This window comes from Drosophila mauritiana, chromosome 3R (assembly GCF_004382145.1).
Source record: "Drosophila mauritiana strain mau12 chromosome 3R, ASM438214v1, whole genome shotgun sequence".
Taxonomy (NCBI): Eukaryota; Metazoa; Arthropoda; class Insecta; order Diptera; family Drosophilidae; genus Drosophila; species Drosophila mauritiana.
In genome coordinates, this window is record NC_046670.1 from 11,197,286 (window position 1) to 11,215,700 (window position 18,415).

The 18,415-nt window shown below is 42.3% G+C and overlaps 4 protein-coding genes across 4 annotated transcripts; all 4 read right to left on the minus strand.

The window, feature by feature from the left end:
• Window positions 1-63: 63 nt before the first annotated feature.
• LOC117144691 (uroporphyrinogen-III synthase) lies at window positions 64-1,084 on the minus strand. The gene has a single exon (XM_033310015.1). It carries the CDS (start codon window positions 941-943, stop codon window positions 182-184), a length of 762 nt encoding a protein of 253 aa, XP_033165906.1. The 5' UTR covers window positions 944-1,084; the 3' UTR covers window positions 64-181.
• Window positions 1,085-1,188: 104 nt separating this feature from the next.
• Window positions 1,189-2,826, minus strand: LOC117144690 (protein FAM114A2). The gene is made up of 2 exons (XM_033310014.1): window positions 1,773-2,826; window positions 1,189-1,713 (listed from the first exon to the last, which is right to left on the minus strand). The coding sequence occupies exons 1-2, from the start codon at window positions 2,765-2,767 to the stop codon at window positions 1,326-1,328; spliced, it is 1,383 nt and encodes a 460-aa protein (XP_033165905.1). The 5' UTR covers window positions 2,768-2,826; the 3' UTR covers window positions 1,189-1,325.
• Window positions 2,827-8,366: 5,540 nt separating this feature from the next.
• LOC117143702 lies at window positions 8,367-9,714 on the minus strand. Its single transcript, XM_033308498.1, has one exon. The coding sequence runs from the start codon at window positions 9,593-9,595 to the stop codon at window positions 8,522-8,524; it is 1,074 nt and encodes a 357-aa protein (XP_033164389.1). The 5' UTR covers window positions 9,596-9,714; the 3' UTR covers window positions 8,367-8,521.
• Window positions 9,715-11,864: 2,150 nt separating this feature from the next.
• On the minus strand, window positions 11,865-15,082 carry LOC117143504 (intraflagellar transport protein 56). Its single transcript, XM_033308226.1, has 5 exons — window positions 15,018-15,082; window positions 14,792-14,956; window positions 12,750-13,634; window positions 12,227-12,687; window positions 11,865-12,164 (listed from the first exon to the last, which is right to left on the minus strand). The coding sequence occupies exons 1-5, from the start codon at window positions 15,018-15,020 to the stop codon at window positions 11,966-11,968; spliced, it is 1,713 nt and encodes a 570-aa protein (XP_033164117.1). The 5' UTR covers window positions 15,021-15,082; the 3' UTR covers window positions 11,865-11,965.
• Window positions 15,083-18,415: the final 3,333 nt, after the last annotated feature.

Here is an 18,415-nt window from a genome sequence, read left to right on the forward strand (position 1 = left end):
TCCAAATAGATGCTATCTATTTGATTATAGTTTTTATAATAAATAAAATAACAGGTTCTTTGCTGAAACAATTTAATTAATAACACACTTTTGTCCTTCTTTAAAGGACACCAAACAGATTTTGAAATCATACCAAAAGTAAAAACTGGTAAAAACAAAACGTAAAATGATCGATACTAAACTATGTTTTGATGATATTTATCAGGTGGTCGACATCAGCAGCATTAACGACTCCATCCGCTTGAATTCCGGATTCCTCCATTGCCTTCCTGGTGCCACTGCCCACGGCAATCAGCTTGCGATCCTTGAGCGAAACGTTGTAGTTACCAAAAAACTCCAATGAGCTGCGGACACTGGAGGGTCCGAAGAACACAATCGTTTCCATTCGCTTGAATTTGAGGGCGTGCCGCATCTGATTGACGAAATCCGGATGCGAACGACTCTCGTACACTTCGCAGGCATCCACCCGGAATCCCTGGGCGACCAAACGGAGGCGCAGTGTCTGACCCACGCCATTGCCGCAGGGCATGAGCAGTGGCAGATCCCTCTTGGGTCCGAAGGTCTCCACGATCAGATCGCACAGATTGTTGGCATTCACGGCATGATCGCCCAGAGTCGGAAGATTCTGGAATGTTATCCAGGCGGCGCTGTGCGTGTTCTTGCCTAGGGAATAATTGTGCAACGCCCGCCAGCAGCTAGGAAGTGCTGTCTTCCCTAGTGCCTCGTTTACAGCCTGGACACAGCGCGGGGACGCAAAGATAATGCCGGCATAATTGTGCGGCACCAGCAACTTGGCTTGCAATTGCTTCAGATTCTTGAACACAAAATGCGAGGGAGTAATAAAGATGGGATCCAGGTTATGTCTGCGCAAAGCCGAACCATAGAAATCATCGGAGGACGGAACCTTCAGCAGAATAACCGGTTGCTTGTTGCGATCTCCCATGGTTCTAACTAAATTTTGTTGGACTTAACTTGAGAATGGATAATTTGATATTTGTGTGCTTGTGTTTGATGATAGATAGATTGTTCGAATAGAAAGGGAATGGAATAGATAATGTCTGAGAATTATTTCCGCGCCTATCGAGAGTCGGGTTTTAAAAATAGTTTACAAAATTGAAGCCAACAAGTAAATTGGGTGGCCAAAATCCAACCAAACACGAGTGCAGCTTTGAAAGAACTTCTCAATACTTTCGGGAATGTTATCACAAGCATTTGCATCGCAATCATTTATAATTTTGTACATTTATATGGAAAAACAAGTGAGTTGAGGACACTAACCGAGCAATAGTAAAAGTAGAAAGAACAACAATTAATCTTAAATCCGTTTACACAGCTCCCATCTGGAGAATGGGGGTAAATAGCTTGTAGGCCTTCTCGACGAACTGCACGGCAGATAGCATCTCGGAAAAGAATGTGCTGACCCGACCTTTCGATTCCTCCGTTTCTGACTTGCCGCTCAGAACGGCGGCGAAGCGGTGGCTAAGTCCCTGAAGGTGTCCATTGAACTGCTGGCAGAGATTGACGACGCCGTCCACTTCGTTGGCGGTGCTGTGATGTGGCTTCACCAGTAACAGCTCGGCGATCTTGTGCAGCTTACACATCTCGAGGGCGCAGGCTTCGCTCAGCGCGTGGATGCTCTTGGCATAGGCTTGCTCCAGATCGGCGGCAGTTGCTTCCTCCGAGGTCAACCAGCTGAGGGACTGCGTCCAGTGACTGCACAAAAGATTTGGGTTTATGGTATGTTGAAATACTCTCAATTTCCGACTACTCACTTGGCTATGTCGTCGAATTGAATGCCCAGCTCGGCGTCCTTGATTGTGGCCGCCAGTCGCTCGCTCAGTTCCTCCGCCTCGTAGTCACCTTCACTCTCCACATCCAGGTCCTCCAGTTCGAGCAGTTCCTTCACCTCGTTTATCGTTTCCTGCAACTCTGCAAGGGCATTACCACTAACCGCATCGAGTAGGGTGTCCAGCTTGAGGCGCGACTCCTTGGAGAGGATCTCCAGGGCCTCGAAGTGCACCAGGCCGCAGTAATTTTCGAAAAGGACTTCGAAACGCAGCTGCGCCTTCTGCCTTTTCAGCTGCATCTGTTGCAGGGATTGCTCCATTTGGTCGGCATCCTTCTTCGCCTCCAGCAACACGGCACTCAGATTGGGCGGGTTGGCCTCCAGACCGAGCAGTTTCCGCTTGTTCATCAGCTTGGGATCGTTGTCCTGTAGGATGGTCATGGTCTTCTTGCCAATGCCCTCAAGTGTATCCAGACCGGTGTTGAGGACCTTGGAGCCCAGATTGGTGACGAAATCCAAGCCAAAGGCGGCCGAAGATTCTTTTTCATCTACGACATGTTCCTCTGGCGGCGCCTTAGCAGCCTTTTCCGCCTTTTCAGCCACATTGATGCGAGCCAGCTCCTCGGGATCGGGCACTCCGATGATCTGATTAAGCCCCTGGTTGACTTGGGTGGTTATCGTGCCCAATCCCTCCGTGGCGGTGCTCAGCACGGAGCTCAGCTTACCGCCCCACAGACCCCAGGACGAGGATGTGGCGGGTGCTGTTGCTGGAGCAGAAATTCTGGGAGTTTCCAGCTTTTCCTGATTTTCCACCGTTTCTTTTGCGTCGTTTCTGCTGGAGACTTTCTCCTCTGGCTGCTGCTCCTTCTCCACGTGAACGAACTTGTCATCGTCATCGCCCCAATCGTCCCAGTTGTCGTCCTCGTCACTTTGGGCCCAGTCGTTACCGCCGTCCTCATCCTTTTTTGGATTTTTCGCCATTATTTGTTTATTTTTGCTCCACGTAGATTTTTAGGATTTGAGCCAAGGCTGCCAACTGATTGCGGACATAACAGCTGCTACTTGCCATGCTGCCAACTCGCTGCACTGTCAGATTTGGCGCGCATATTTGAATATAATTGTTTTTCACACTGTGCTTAAGAAATATTTATTTTTAGGAATGTTAGCTACTCCATTTGATTTTGATTGATTAGAATTAAATGAATGATTGAATGAATTAAATTATTGATAATTAGTAATAATTATAACAAGTTCGTAGCTATGAAAATCTAGAAGAATAATTATGAATAAGGTTTTGGGGGGAATTAAGGTATGAGTGTGGGAAGGAAAGGTCAGTTAGGACTTAAAAGGACCTAGGAGAGTCTAGGATTGACCTCGGATGAGTCAAGAAATCGGGAACACCATATATTAAACAACTTAAGTTAATCCTTAATTTCATCAAAGCGTGTGCTATTTTTTTTAGCAGAATCGCCCGAGTTCTGCTTTATGTCAAAGTGCTTTTGGCGAACTTTCCGGCTTGCCGACATTGTCCCAATTCTAACTGGGCTCATAAATTAGAAAATCTCACCAGAACGTATACAAATGCTCGTTCTTCAGGCCAGAAACCGAAAAGTTTTGCTAGCTAAGCTAACCAGCATATAAATTTGACAGCCACGCTGCAGCAGCGCAAAATTAACAAGCCAACACCATTTTCCCCCCCACACACACACACGCACACCCACCTTTTCCATAAAGAAGGAATTTTCATAAACTTGCAGCACAATTTCAGGCAGCCGCTGCCACAGACTTTTCCCGAATGAAGCAACCACACGAATATTTCGTCAAGCCGGCAAATTTATCTTACGCAGAAACGGGAAGATAGCTGCTTGAGCTCCATATCCTTCTCCATCTCTTCGGTGATATGAGTAATTTTTTAATTAAAATCCCTAAAAAAGGTAGTTTCCCCAAACCCAAAACCGCTAAAATGTCAGTTAAGAACTAAAACACCTACGTTTGCCTCAGTCTCTTACGACCAACTTGCCTTAAAGTGGCCCACTCAAGCAACCAACCTTCCTTTCCTTGGGGCCAGTAATTGCATGTTCTGTGTCTTGTCTGGCCAAAAATTAAATGTAAATTTGCAAGCAGATAGGTTTACATGTGCGGCAGTCGAGACAAATGTGTATTGTCAGTTTCTGGTTAAGTTGAAGGGGTTAATGGGATATTATGGGTCAGGATCATAAGTTAAAGTACCACTCAGAGTGCACTTCATGCTGTCTCTCCATATCAATAAGCATAATTTTTAATTTGTTGACAATAAACGCTTTTAAAAGTATTAATTAATGTTTTTAAACCACTATACTATACTATACCTCTATGTCACACACCACATAAAGCTTATGGCTTTGCCCTTTTATCTTGCTCTTGCCAACATCCTTTTAGTTAAAACATTTACCCTAGCTGAGATACAAAAAAGCATCTTTGAAAACCCATGGTGCAAACCAAAATACACCCACACAATGTATTGGCAACACAGAATTAGATTAGAAAATTGGTTTAAACTATCGGGCAAACATGAGGAAAGTGGGCCAGGTTGTCAGGAGCAGCCGCAGTTGACAATATTGATGAGGCACACTCCCATCATCCTTGGCTGTCATCTTCGCCATGGCACTAATATCTGGAGAGGAGCTACTATGTTGTGCCACCCAAGCGCACCCATTTACATTTTTGCCAGGACAACAATGTTATTGATACCTCCGCCGAAACCCCGGACAAACAAGAGAACCCTTTTGGCCAAGTTCCCTCGAGCATATTGTCTCAGTGTCTGCTCCTCGGTGTCTCTTCAAATTTATTCCCATCGACTTGATGTCTCTTTGTGAAGAGCTTGCCGATGACAATAAACCAAACTTGCAGATGTTTATTAACATGTTTCTCTGTCAATATATATACATACACCATCTATAAATATACGCACAAGTCGGTATATCTTTGTATATCCAATGCCAAATTGACGATGCTGAAGGGACGGGAAGGTGATGGAATCCGTACCCGGAACACATATCTGGCCTACGAGTATCGCTTTACATGTGGAAAAATTCCTTTAGGCCAAAGTGTGCATTAAGAAGATTGTTTTACTATTGTTGTAAGACACCCAAAACGTACACATTTATCTATACTTGTAAATACCAACACAGCCACGCAAATACTTTAACTACACGAATGCTGAATGCACTGAGAGAAAAAAGGCAGTGAGGGAGTATATTTTCAAGACTATCCCTGCTACCTTTATCCAAAAACTAAAGTTCATGGGATCTTTATTTTTAATCATTATTTATTTAAATCACTAAAACAAACAAGTGGTTAATTTCTTGCAGTGTACCTGCACGAAACTTGCCCACAGGCGAATGTTTCTTGTTCTGCTCGTCCTTCGACCTGCTTCCTGTCAGTTTTCCCATCTTCTCCTTCGCCATCTAGAACAGCTTCCTTGCCGTTGTCATTCCACTCAACAAAAGGATTCAAATTTCATTAAATCTCATACAAAAGTATCAAAATGCCATTGTTGTCATGGCACTCACACCCACACACACACACACACACAAGACTGCATTTGCCAGGACCTTCACGCACACACCGAAGGCGATGGGGAGTGGAAGGCTTGACGTCTTTAGCTTTCACTTTGGGCCTTTCATTCGATTTACGTTTGAAGTTACCCCATATGATGTGCCCATGTTCCACATGTAATGAGGATGGGACTGTTTGCACTGTTTGTCGAGTGGGCGTGTCCTGATCGCTATCACTTGTAATGGAAAACTTAATAGACAGTCGTCGAAAATAAACTGCCGAAGGACTTTTCAGGACCCGACACTCGGCAGCAAAACGTTAATCGCAGCAATTGCACTCGCAATTGATTGCCATCCCTTGTTTAGATAATCCCCAACAAAATCAGACACTATTGCCAATACGGCGATGTATGATCTGCTTAAATTGGTTTGCTGGGAAATCACACCTGCCGAAAGGTATTAATATGTATTTACTGGGGGCACTAAGCTTCTTACTTTCAGTCGACTCGTTCCCAGTTTGTGGAAATAGTGTGATTAAGTTAATTATATATAAACGTCGGTGCAATTCAAAGGTCGCAATTAAGTTGCTCAAGCCTTTTGAAACATCTAATATCTTGTTCTAAGTAGTTATTAGAATGTATTAGACTATAAAATAATATCGAGCAATTTGGTTTTTGGCATATTGTGGTTATATTCCCTAATGAAAGCCAAAAATCCAAGCGCCTCAAAAAACCAACATGCCTCCTTATCGTTAGAACTTTTTTGCTTGAAGGAAAACTTTTCAAATTGCTTTCGCATTAAAAATCACTAAAATGCGTTTCCGCTTCGCTGCAACCAGCTCGTTATGTCGCACACTGTACGTACCACATGCACATATCTATACACACTTTGTGTTTGGCTCACTTCAAGTGTCATTAAGTTTTCGGTGATCGCCCATGTCCTTGATATTCGTTTTCTTTCGGTTTTCGTCAACTCATCAAGATTTGGCCTTACAAAAGTTGAACTGACCTCCTCTGCCGCCCCTTCCGTGACTGCTTGTGTGGGCGTGGCCGCTTGGATTAAACATTTATATGTGTTCATATGTCGAGTTAGGAAGAAGCCACAGGATGATAGTCGAAACTTGGCCACAATAAAATTGCTGTAAACAATGTGGGCGAACCGAACATATTTTCATAAGCTCTCGTCCTTCGTCCTTCGTCCTTCCACCTCGAGCAAAACCGCAAATCATTGGGCAGTTCTGCTGGAGCTAAGACCAGATAACTGACCACTGAAATATTACACATACGCCAGGTGAGCCCCATCAAACGGAGGCAATTTATACTCTAAGGCATTGCAAGTTCGAAATTTAGTTAAATTTAACGCATTTTGGTACTTAATGTGATAAGATTAATATACGTATATGTAGTTCTGTGCTTTTTGAAAGACTTACTTAAAAGTATGGAAGGGATTCATAGTTTTCTTTCCTCCCCCTTCTGAATTGTTCTTCAATATTCCGTCGTCGGACAATCATTACTGCCTTGAATCGCATAAGAAATCACGTTCCACGCGGTTTGCAAATGTCAACGAGAAGAACAGAATGATGCCACGCATGCCACTAATGAGGCTCGTTAGCGTGGTCATCCAACGGTCTCCCCTTTGGACCCACAAGCCCTTCATCCTTCCACTGCCACTCCCACATCCCATTCACATCCATGTCCATGCCCATGTCCACCCACGTTGGCTCATTCGGCGGGTAATGTATGCAACAAGCCGAATTGTACAAAGTACGAGTACCAGCCAAATCGATAAAGTAATTTGGCCATAGCCAACCCAAGCCCCAACCCAAACCCCAATCCAACCCAACCCCAACCCAACCGACTTCCTCTTTCCCATCTCGCGAACATTTGGCCACATAATTTTGTTTGGCAGAGCAGCACGTAGCCGATGACTGAGTGACTGGGACGACTGGGTGGCCCGAGGAGCTGCTCCTGCTCCAGCTCCTGCTACGAATTCGTACTCTGATTCCGATTCGGATGGGTTCGCCTAATTGCAGCACCATCTTGCGGTTATGCGTTCTACGTGCGTTTGTCGCACGTCTGGCTAATTAAAATTGCATTTTTCGTACGCTTCGTACAGGTTATTGATATGCTCCATGTGGATTCGTATATATCCGTATATATCCGTATATATGTATGCACCAGTTGGCCATCGTTAGCTGGGTGCTTGTAAGTGCCTGCCATTTGGTTTGGATAGAGTAGAGCAAACTAAAGGATGTGATTGCAATGATAGGTATTAGTATTATTACAATCATAAAATGAAAGGAATTTAAGGAAGTAGAATATTTGTAAAAGTGTATAGGTTGTTCACCCAAAAACATTACCTCTTTGTTTCGAAAACCCCACCTGAGCAATATCAGTTTTCACCATTCAACTTTTTGGGTGATGGTATTGACCCCGTTGGTATGCGTGTATCCTTTCATCCATCTGCATAAAATCAATCAATCGCACACCGGATTGCTTAAGAGGGTCAGAGACCTCCGACGACGACATTCCCGATAGGCCTAATTAATTGATTGAGGATGTCGTCGGCCGGCTTTGGTTTCGGCCACCTCCGTGTTCGCTTTGTTGTCGGGGTCACAGTTGCAACTGTCATAATATTGACTCATTGCCGTTGTAATTAATGGTGTTAAGACTCGCACGCCATTTTAATGCAATCGAATTGACAGGCGGCATCCGATTCGCGTTTACTGCACCTCTTGCCACCCCCCGCTTTCCATCAAGGGGTGGCCATCGTCTGGGGGATATTGATTTCAATTATAATGATGTAACACAATGGTCGCCGGTCCCCCATTGACCGCCATTTTGGTCTTTCCTTACCCTTAACCCCGTTGACCCGGAGGCGAGTTAACTAATTGTTAACCTCGTGGTTTGTGTTTCGAATATTAAATAGAAAACCAGGCAGTTTCCCGCAGGAAATTCCAGCAGTCATTAATTGAACGGCAGGGCAGTAAATTCTTGTGGCTGAAATATCCAAATATTTCGCAAGTAACAGATGTGCGTTAAGAATCCTTCATTTGTTTAATGAGCAGCTGGCTTTTATTGATAAAAAATTAACCATTCAAAATGTATTGTCTATTAGTTAAGGTTCAATAAAAGGACAAGAAATTTGCTCATATACACAAATTTACTTTCTAAATTAAAAAAGGAACTTCTGGCATGGATCAATCTTCATCCGAGCTGCAATCGCTGTCTAAATTGACTTTTCTTATGTGGGTATCACATTCATCCTCAGATTTTAAGGTATTTTTGCTCCGTAGTTGCACTCCTCGTGGGGAATTCCAATAGTCCTGCCTTCCACTATTCAAAGGCTTATCATCAGAGTCGGAACTTTCAGTTTGTGGCTTCCTTGAAAAATGTTGCTTCCTCGATGAGCTCGGAATATTGTCGCGTTCATCTGCCTGATCTTGTTTGCCCATAAAAGGACCTTCCTCTCCATGGTTGGGGGCATATTTCCCCTCTGGCGGCAAGTCATCGATAAAGATCTGTCTATCGGGTATGTCCTTGTACGCATCACTGTCCTCCGACTCTTCCTCGCTGTAATCCGATTCCAGGACATCGGATTCAGAACTATCCACATATGACTTCGCATTCTCGTTCTTGATCGAACGAGGTGGAGTACTAATGCTCTTGGGTGTGAGTCCTTTTGTGAACGTATTATTAGTGATGAGCTTTCGATTGTTTTGAACTAGTCTGTCTTGGTTAACTTCTGATTTTTGGGCTCTCATAACTTTTAGTTCCCGCACCAATTTCCGACTCCTTTGGGGAGTGGCCTTCATAGGATCAGGCAGCTGGACCAACTTTTTGGAAGCTTCCTTTTGCATACCGAACTTCCAATCGCGCATAACTAGTTGAGCCAGGAGTGGGAAATCCTTTGACTCGGGTGTGATGAGTAGACTTTGCTCCATCTCCCTGCGATTGGCCACGCTTTCACCCGTCTCCATGCGAAGTGTTTCCAGGGTGTGTTTGTAGCCGAACCAATCGAGGAACTCCATAACCATGTGGTTGATAAGCTTGACTAGGCTGTGATCCTCCGATTGATTGGATCCACCAGATGCTCCACCGGTAAGAGGTTGGACTTTGGACATTTGCTGCTGGCCACGCATCATCTGTAGGATCTTTACGTGCATTTCGCTCCGTAGAGCCGCCATTGTTCCATTTTTCTCCAACTGGCTCTTGATATTCTGTTCTATCATCTTCTGGTAGGCATTCTCCAGCTTAATCTCATGCGAACTCATGGTTGTGAATTTTGTATTAAACGAATTTAAGTTAACAAAAAATATATACTTTATTAATTTTATATCTACAATTATCAACAATTTATGTACGTTCAATTTGAATTTGAGTTTAGTTGTGGGCATATGCTAGAAATTTACACTTTTTTCACACAGCCTCCTTAATGCTTGAGATCATTCTAATTTCATTGGCCACTGGCCAGGTTTTCTACCAATGTCTGGAAAGTTTATTTCACTTGCCAAATCAGTCCAACTCGTTAATCATTCAGATAACCTTGAAGTTTGGCCAGTCTGCGCATATATTAGCCATTAGTTGAAGTTGTTGAACCTAAGTTTGGCTGAGAATTTTATTCAATCGCTGTAAGGAAATCTGCAGAAGTGATATATTGCATTTTATAAACAATAAAATATGTTATTTAACACACTTAATAAATATCAAATAATCTCCTTCGTAAAACCCATTGCTCTTTTAAGTACTAGGGCGATAATCAGACAAATTAATACTTTTATAAGAGTTTGTAAAAATATCAAACGAGAATGGTAGTAAAAAAAAATATACACAAAACTTTATCAGGATCAACTTCTGGGTGCTTTTTTGGCTGTTGAGTTTTTCTTTTCACTTATTTTAGGTGCTGCAAAAGTTCGCTCGGCGATTGAGCCAAAGAAATATTTAATAACTATTTTCTTGCCATTTTTTTCCCGGCTTGTTGGAAAAAGTTATCTTTGCATTTGCTTTTAATTTTTGTAATGGAATTGTTAAGAGCGAATGGCCGGGCAGGGGTAGCAGCTGATTTATAGCCAGCCAAAAGTTTTTTGAGCACAAAAATTCATCGGTGAAAAATGCCAGCCGCATTGGCCTTAAAGTTTTCCACTCAGCCCTCGCTTAAATATTTGCTCGACTAATTAGCAAAAGTGTTGGCAAGGCAGCAAAAATTCCTGGCGAAATTTGTAGTTAAACATATCTATATATTAAGCTCAATGCTGCGCCATTTCCGGTTTATCTCGCTACCAATTTTTATTGGTGTAGCAAAGCAAAGCCAATTAGGCAAAATGGCTGCGACACATTTCCGCTGGTTTGCTGAGCCATCTCAAAACCCGTTAAGTGGCACCGGGGTCAACTTAGCCTGACCTGAACTGACCTCGAATGAGAACAGTACATACAGTACATCCAAAGAAATGTTCTGCCTATGAAATATATCCTTACTTTAAGGCTGAATGCATTGCAGTACTTCAAATCAGTTGAGATCCAAATTAAAGTATAGAAATTAATCGATTAAAAGAAATTAAAGTTTAAAAATGTACAAATCGTTATTTTAGCACTTAAATTAAAAATTTATTTGAATTTTTCTCAGCTGTATATATAATATCTTATCTTATCTTATCTTATCTTTTAATATATATTTTTTATGTAAAATATGTGCATATGCCCATTTAAATTCAGTTTACATTTTTAGGCAACTTTTTAAGCTATCATTTTCAAAAGTATCCATTATTATTTATACGTTTTAATAGTGAAAGGAAAGGGTATTTCTGATTTTGTCGGAATGGCTTCCTTTTTGGCTATTATCATTGCCGTATTGTTGTTATTTCAGTGACACTTTCGCATTTTGCTAATCGCATTAATTATGCCTTTCCCCCATTTGCTGCTGGGCCTCTGGTCCTGTTTCTGTGTCCATTCCAGGGCCAGAATCCTGGATCCTTCGGCCTGCAGGCGAAATGGCCAGCAAATTGAACAAAAGCAAACTGCAGGCAAAGAAAGCGCTGTGGATAGGGGCTTTAGGGGGTTAATGGAGGAGAGCCTCCTCCTTTCAGGCATAATTGCCTCTCAAGGGAATTAAATTGAGCCGAGAATTTCGTTGGCAGCGCGTCAGAGGCAACAAAAGATGAAGACGGGATTTTATTTCATTAATTATCAATTAGTTTTTGAAAGTTGTTGCGCCTGATTTATTAAGTGGACAGTGGCTGGTACTGGCATAACTTTTGAAATGCCAGGCTCAATTTTCTTGATAAAATTGCTCTTCAATTAATTAACCAAATTGTTTTGCGGACACAAATTATATTCGTGTATGCCGCAAATTAATCAGTAATCATGTGAAAACTGCTGCCAGGCCAATTGCAAATAAATTCGTATCGTTTTTCACCACTTAGAAGCTATTTCCATTTTAAATAAGCTCTCGAAATCCATCGCCTTTGACTTGAGTTGCGGCTGGCCAAATTTAAATTAATTATTAAAATAGGACACCAATTTTAAGTGAAGCTTATCATACAAATATTTGATTTCAAAAGTAACTTTTTATTGTATTAATATGCGTGAAATTGGCTTATCATAAACAAAATCAAATTTTGCTTAAGATACTGCCTTTAATATATTATTTATTTAAAATGACTGATGTGCTTTCGAATGGTTTTGATCATGGCCTCCGCCTGCGAGTTCGACGAGTCGCGTAGGATGCCGATGACCTCTGAGATTCCTCCGCCAGGACGCCCTCTTTGTGCCTTGGTGCACAAGGCGAACAAAACTCCGGCGCAGGCGCCCCGTTTGCCCTCCCAGTTCTCCGGACTGGGATCTAGTCTGTTTGCAAATTATATAACTTTAAGATGCTGTTAATTATACTACCTAAATATGCTACTCACTTTTCCAGCATATCAAATGCCTTGGCTGCCACCCAGAATTCGGCACACTTGTAGCACTCATTCGCAATCAGTTGCAACAGGATAAATGCCTCTGCATTCGTATCCCTGGTGATGAATACATTCCAAGCCAACTCGGGATGACCGCAGTGTATGTGGCACTTGGCCAGGATCATGCAGTAGGTATGCTGGTTCTTGATATCCATGTCGGAGATCTGCATCAGCAACTCCTCCGCCTCCTTGTAGTATCCGGTGGCGCACTTGGCCTGGGCAAAGTTATAGTTGAACACATCGTCATTCACGAAGTAGCTACGAATGGAGTTCATGTAGACCAGCACCTCCTCGAATTGTTCGTAGAGGAAGAAGGCGGAGGCCATACTCTGACGACCCGGTATAGTGTCACATTCTGTTGCCGAACTGCCCACCAAATGCAGGTTTTGCTGGGCCGTCTTGATGTGCTCTTTCTATAAGGTAAAGGATATTATAACATCGCCTTCCCCATCGGGATCTGTATCTATTTACTTACCGATCCCAATTGCTGGCCCAGAGCAGCATGGACCACTCCTTTGAGTATGTACTCATGCGGCGAAGTCGGCTGTAGTTCCTTCATCAGGGCATGAGCTTCCTGGACATCGCCCTGCTTCAGATAGTATATGGCCAGATTTAAGCGAGCCTCAGGAATGATGTTCAGTAGTCCTGGCAGGACTCTCAATGCTCCTTCACCGTTCCGGAAAACGACCAAGTTGTGACGCAGAAGATCCGCTCCAAAGGTGCCATTATCGGCTATATTCTTGATTTCCTGCTCGGCCACACGACCGTTGAACAAACGAAATCGATTGCAAGCCTTTAGGTTAATAGCTATGGTACTATCGCCATGTTGGCTGAGATACACATCCAGGACCTCCTGGGACATGTCGTAATAGTCGAGCTTGTAGAAGCACAAGGCCAAGTAGACATTGATGGCCTGGTATTCCTTGTTGTCCACCAGCACGCGTTTGTACACATCGATGGCCTCCTGGTAATGGGCACGCATGTAGTGCATCGAAGCCAGGCTGAGTTGCTGCTCCAAGCTCGAGGAATCCTGCATCTCCTCCTGCAGCTGGCTCCACTCCTCCTCGTTGCCCAGCTTGTGGGCCAAATGGAAGAGGAGTCGCTGCTTCAGCGGATTGTCAGCCGCATTGGCCATCAGTTGTTGGGCCTCCTCGTACAAGCCCAAGTAGAACATACACACGGCCAGGTTGAGATCCAATTTCCCATCAGGAGTTGGAGAACCCTGCCGTATGGCCTTGTACTGGGCCAGAGCCTGTTGGTAGTCACCCAAATGGAAATTGCAAAAGGCAATCCACTGATCCACCTGACTCTGCTTGGATCCATGGGCACCCTCCTCCTCGTCCTCGTCGTCGTTGGCGAACTGAAAGATAGATAGATGTAGATACTCTACAATTCGATTTAACGACACCACATATGTATCTTTTGTTTTACTTTTAATACCAGTATTAAGAGATACATGAGTTTGATAAAAATCACGACATTTAACGTCACTGCTTTAATAGTGACTAATAAAAGCATTTTGTATAAATGCAAAAATTAGCTAATCGAAAAACAAGTTTGCCCGAACTGCATATATGTATAAAACAGGTCCGTTTCGGCAAACATAGCCGAGTTGTTTTCAGACGAAACTAATATTATATTATAATACTATGTGGTAGCACAAATCGATTATGAATAAACAAAGGTAACATGTCTTTGAACCACAATATATTAATTCACAGATTGAACTTCAGTGGACACACATTTTACAGTGGTCGTTCAGAATACAATGGATGGCTATCAATCGATTAATGTATTCGGACTAAGAGATGCAAAGTTATACGCGTCATTAATCTATATAAGTAATTCACAAAAAACGAGTCTAGGCCAACTTCAACGTGTTTCGAACTGGTATAAAAGCAGCTGGCATCTAGTCAGATTGCATTGTGATCTCTACCATGAAGTTCTTGGCTCTGTTTGTGTGTCTTTTAATCGCGCTAATCGCAGTTAAGGCAGATCCTTTATCGCCGTCTTTTCAAAAATGCCTGGATGAAATAAGTGATGCGGAACTGTGTGAAAATTTCAAAGATCAATTTCCGGAGGATTCACCTGCTGTTCCTCTCGATGAATTTACCTTCGAGGCCTATTCTGGATAATTTAACTTCACTTTCGTTGAGTAACTCCGACGAACGCGAATTAAGCTGAATAATTTATTGTGCACTATTGTTTTAAAAGTTAAGCAAATAAACAAATTTGTTTTGATGTAATATTTAAGTGGTTTCTATCGACTTGTGTTTTGCATAGATATGAATCAGTCGGCTTGGCTTTAAACAACTTTTGTAAGCAAAAACTTATCACAAAAACATCATCACACAAAAGTGTACTAATCAGCACTAATTAGTTGAAAAAAAAATGTATATAAGTAAAGAAAAAACCAATAATAATAAAATTGAAACAGTCTACTGTATAAGAAAATAAATTGTGAAAATTCAGCAACGATTGTCCACTGAATGTGGGGCAAAAGTAATCCTTACGCACCTCCAGAAAAGCCCGGGCTCCCGTGTAGTCCCTCCTGATGATGAAATCCTCGAGGGAGGCCGGTGCCGGGGTCTTCCTCGCCTGCCTGCCGACGCCGAGTCCACTGCCAGCACCTCCGCTGGCGTTCCTCGAGCTCGCCGAGTCGGTTTTTCCGCGCGAAAGTATCTGGGCAGGGACATAAGTATCTTCGGAGTATCTGACAACATTTTCCAGGCACATTTCTTACCATTTTTTCGCAGAGCCGTTCGTTTCCTCGGGATTTGCGCTCCTTACGCCCAGCTGGCTCCTCGGTGTTTGGGTCTTGTGTGTTTTGCGTTTTCTGTTTTCGTCGGCAACGCTTGGTTACGGTCGCTTGGCAACCTACATAGCGTCGATAAAGCAGTTCGACCACGCCTCACTGCGCCCAGAAAGCGCCCCTTCTGGATCCTTGAGCGCAATCCTATCCGTATCCTACCCCTTAACTGTAGCTGGGGGAAGGAACCAACTGTTGATATGCCACCCTTAATTCTTGGGATATCGTCCTCGCATTTCCCAATGATGTCAGCAGGACTTCATACCTCTTAAATATCTTTTTAGGGTATAATTGAATGTGGTTTTAAAAAAACAATTTAAATAATGTAATATATTAATAATATCAGTTCAATAAGCATGCTTACAACTCATAGATACAAATCTAATTATATTTCATTGCTAAATTTAATAATAGGTAACGATTTTGCTAACCATTCAAATGCTGTTTTGTATTGTATGTTAATGTGCGAAATCCTGGGTATATCCTGTAGGGTATTTCCTACTCTCATTCAGCTGGACAAGACATGAAAATATTTCAGACTATACCCAACAACTTAATACCAACTGGATGTGAAGTACAAGTACAAGTACAATCTGGTCAGATTGTGGGTCGGATCTGGGTGAGCACAGGTAGACTTATGGCACGCATTGTTGACACAGTTCCACAGGAACTGATGTTTTTGCATTTGCATTTTCATTTTGCAATTTCTTTATTTATAAGACGCACACGAATCATAAATATGCAGGCGGCCTCCGGCGAGAAGTGCATGCGTCAATCCGAACGCCTCGGCATCGCATGGGTGGCATACTTTAGGAATTCTCCTGTTTTCACTCAACTCTGCTGACACGCATAATGGCTCACAAGCACATGTATTTCGAGTGATAGACATGACTGTAGAATTTTGTTATTCCAGTGCAAATTCGAACGCCATCAAGTGGAAAAACAAGTGGAAAATAACAACAGTCCAGGCAGAGCAAACTGAATACTGCTTCACAATTGTGATGCACGGAATGAAAGGATTGATTTAAGAATATTTATGTGTTCCTCAAACCGCAAATGCTAAATGAAATTACTATAAACTAAAAGAGGTAAGCCAAAAGTGCAGCTTGCTAAGTTCCAAAACAGGAAATCGCCCCCGCCAACCAATTGAATATAAAACGCGGATAAAAGATGAACAACAATCTGTTCGTTGCGTGCAATAAAACCAGATAAAGCATAAGTCCAAACACCAACAGTACGGCAAACAAATTTACTTTCAAGTTGTATATATATCTATGTATATGTATTTCCATCCAGCAGGCAGTCATTCGGCGTACGCGCCTTTGTTTATGCTACACTTTATTGCGCTTTTGCAATTTCGCGTTTCCGTTTCCCGTCAAATCAGCCATAAAAAACGTAAAGCAAATCTGGGAGTCACGACCCCGCCCAGCTGGATCCTTCTGGTCCTGCTGCTCCTTGAAGGCGCCTATTACATTTCGCAGTCGAATAAACAATGCCAACATCATTTGCACCTCCTTCATTATGGGCTTGGCTCGTTATTTGTCAAACAAATAAACAGCAGGCAATGCCAATGCCGCTGCACTTAGAAAAACTAGAATTTATTCTTTCGCTGATAACAATTTAATAACAAGCTGTTGTACAGATAAATAATCAAATACTATACATTAATCTTTGTCTTTAAATGACTTTTAAATTCATTTAAAAAGTTTTTTGCACACTTGACTCCATATATTTTCTCGCAGTGTGGATGATGGGGATTTTGGGGGACATCGGTGGAAAACAGAAGACTTGCCAGTCACTGTTACGTGCAATTGTCTCCCGCTTGGGCCCATGATTTTCCATCATTATCATGGAGAGCTGTTCGTGTTTACAATTTTTCCAACGCTCCTTTTTCCCTCTGCGACAATTTATTGTCATCTTCTGCTTCACATTGAGTGTATGCTCGTTTTGTTTTGTTTATACACTTTCGTATTTGCATTGCCTTCTGTTCTCGTCCTTTTTCGTCCTTTTTTGGACTGGATTTTTTCTAAGGAAAATTGCGAACTTGCGAAATGAAGTGCAAAATTCAAACGGAAATTGAAACGGCAATGACAGAGTCGACTTGAGTTGAGTTTGTTTCTTCCTTTTGCTCCTTGGGCTCTATTTATTTCTTTTTTTTTTGCTTTCTGGGTAGCAGATCCTGGACTTTGGGCTTCTTCGCAGGACTCTTGGGCACATGTTGCCTGCAGTTGCATATATAAATGTTTCTTCACAATGAAGTTGGGAAAATGGCGATTTTCTCAAGCGTAAACTAAACACTGGAAATGCGAGAATAAATAAAAATGGACATCTTGGCGAATTTATTGGTCATGATGATGACGACGCCTGAGTTCGGATTTAGCACAAATGTTGAATGCCACCGAAGCATGCATAATAATGGGGCAGTGAACTTTACGAATTGGGCTCTGGTCAAGGATGAACGGGCGAAATGAAGTTAAGCTCTTTGGAAAAGTGTTTTGAAATAGTTGAAAGTATTGCGGGCAATTCAGTGGATTTGTTCCATCTGCGATTTGGGATCGATTTTCAGCCTTGACTGCACCAGCTGAAATATCAAAGAGCACCACTTTCGCTGGCCAAAATAAATTCGTTAGTTCGCCCCAGAGAGGGAAATTGCAAACATAACATATATAGTCGTGTATATATGCAAAGAAATCAGACAACTGTTGTTTGCAATTAGAAGCAAATAAACTAAATTGTTTCGCGGTTCGCAGTTTTTGAACAAGCGGCGCACATTTTCAAATTTGTTCAGCACACAAACTCACTAACATCGCCGGATTTGCTCTTCATTTTTGCGGCAATCGCATTATTGGTGAATGTGTGAAATGTTTTTGGCTGATTTTGCCCGGTCACTTTCGGCCAAGCGGCTCTTGACGAAGCTTTCTACACGATTTGGCGCATTTACATATTTTAATTAAAACATAAATTCTGCATTTTGGCCATACAACTGAATATCGGTTGCGTGCGAAAAGCCAGAGAGCATATTATGCAGCTCCATTTTGCCCGTTTGATTAGTGATGCCACAAAGTGGTCACTGTGATTCAATTTCGAATTGTTTTTGGCTTTCAGCTTTGCGTGGATTGGACGAAAATCACTCTTTTAACTTCATCAAATAGTAACTTTATTTGAATGCTGTGCATTGAGTACAGTGTTGCAGAACGATGTTTAACTGTATGGCCTGAATAATAATTATACCCCTTAATTGGTAAAGTAGAAGAGTATACTATCTTCATTGAAATGTATGAAACAAGAAGAAAGTACATATAGTCTTGATTACGATCACTTGCGGACTGTCC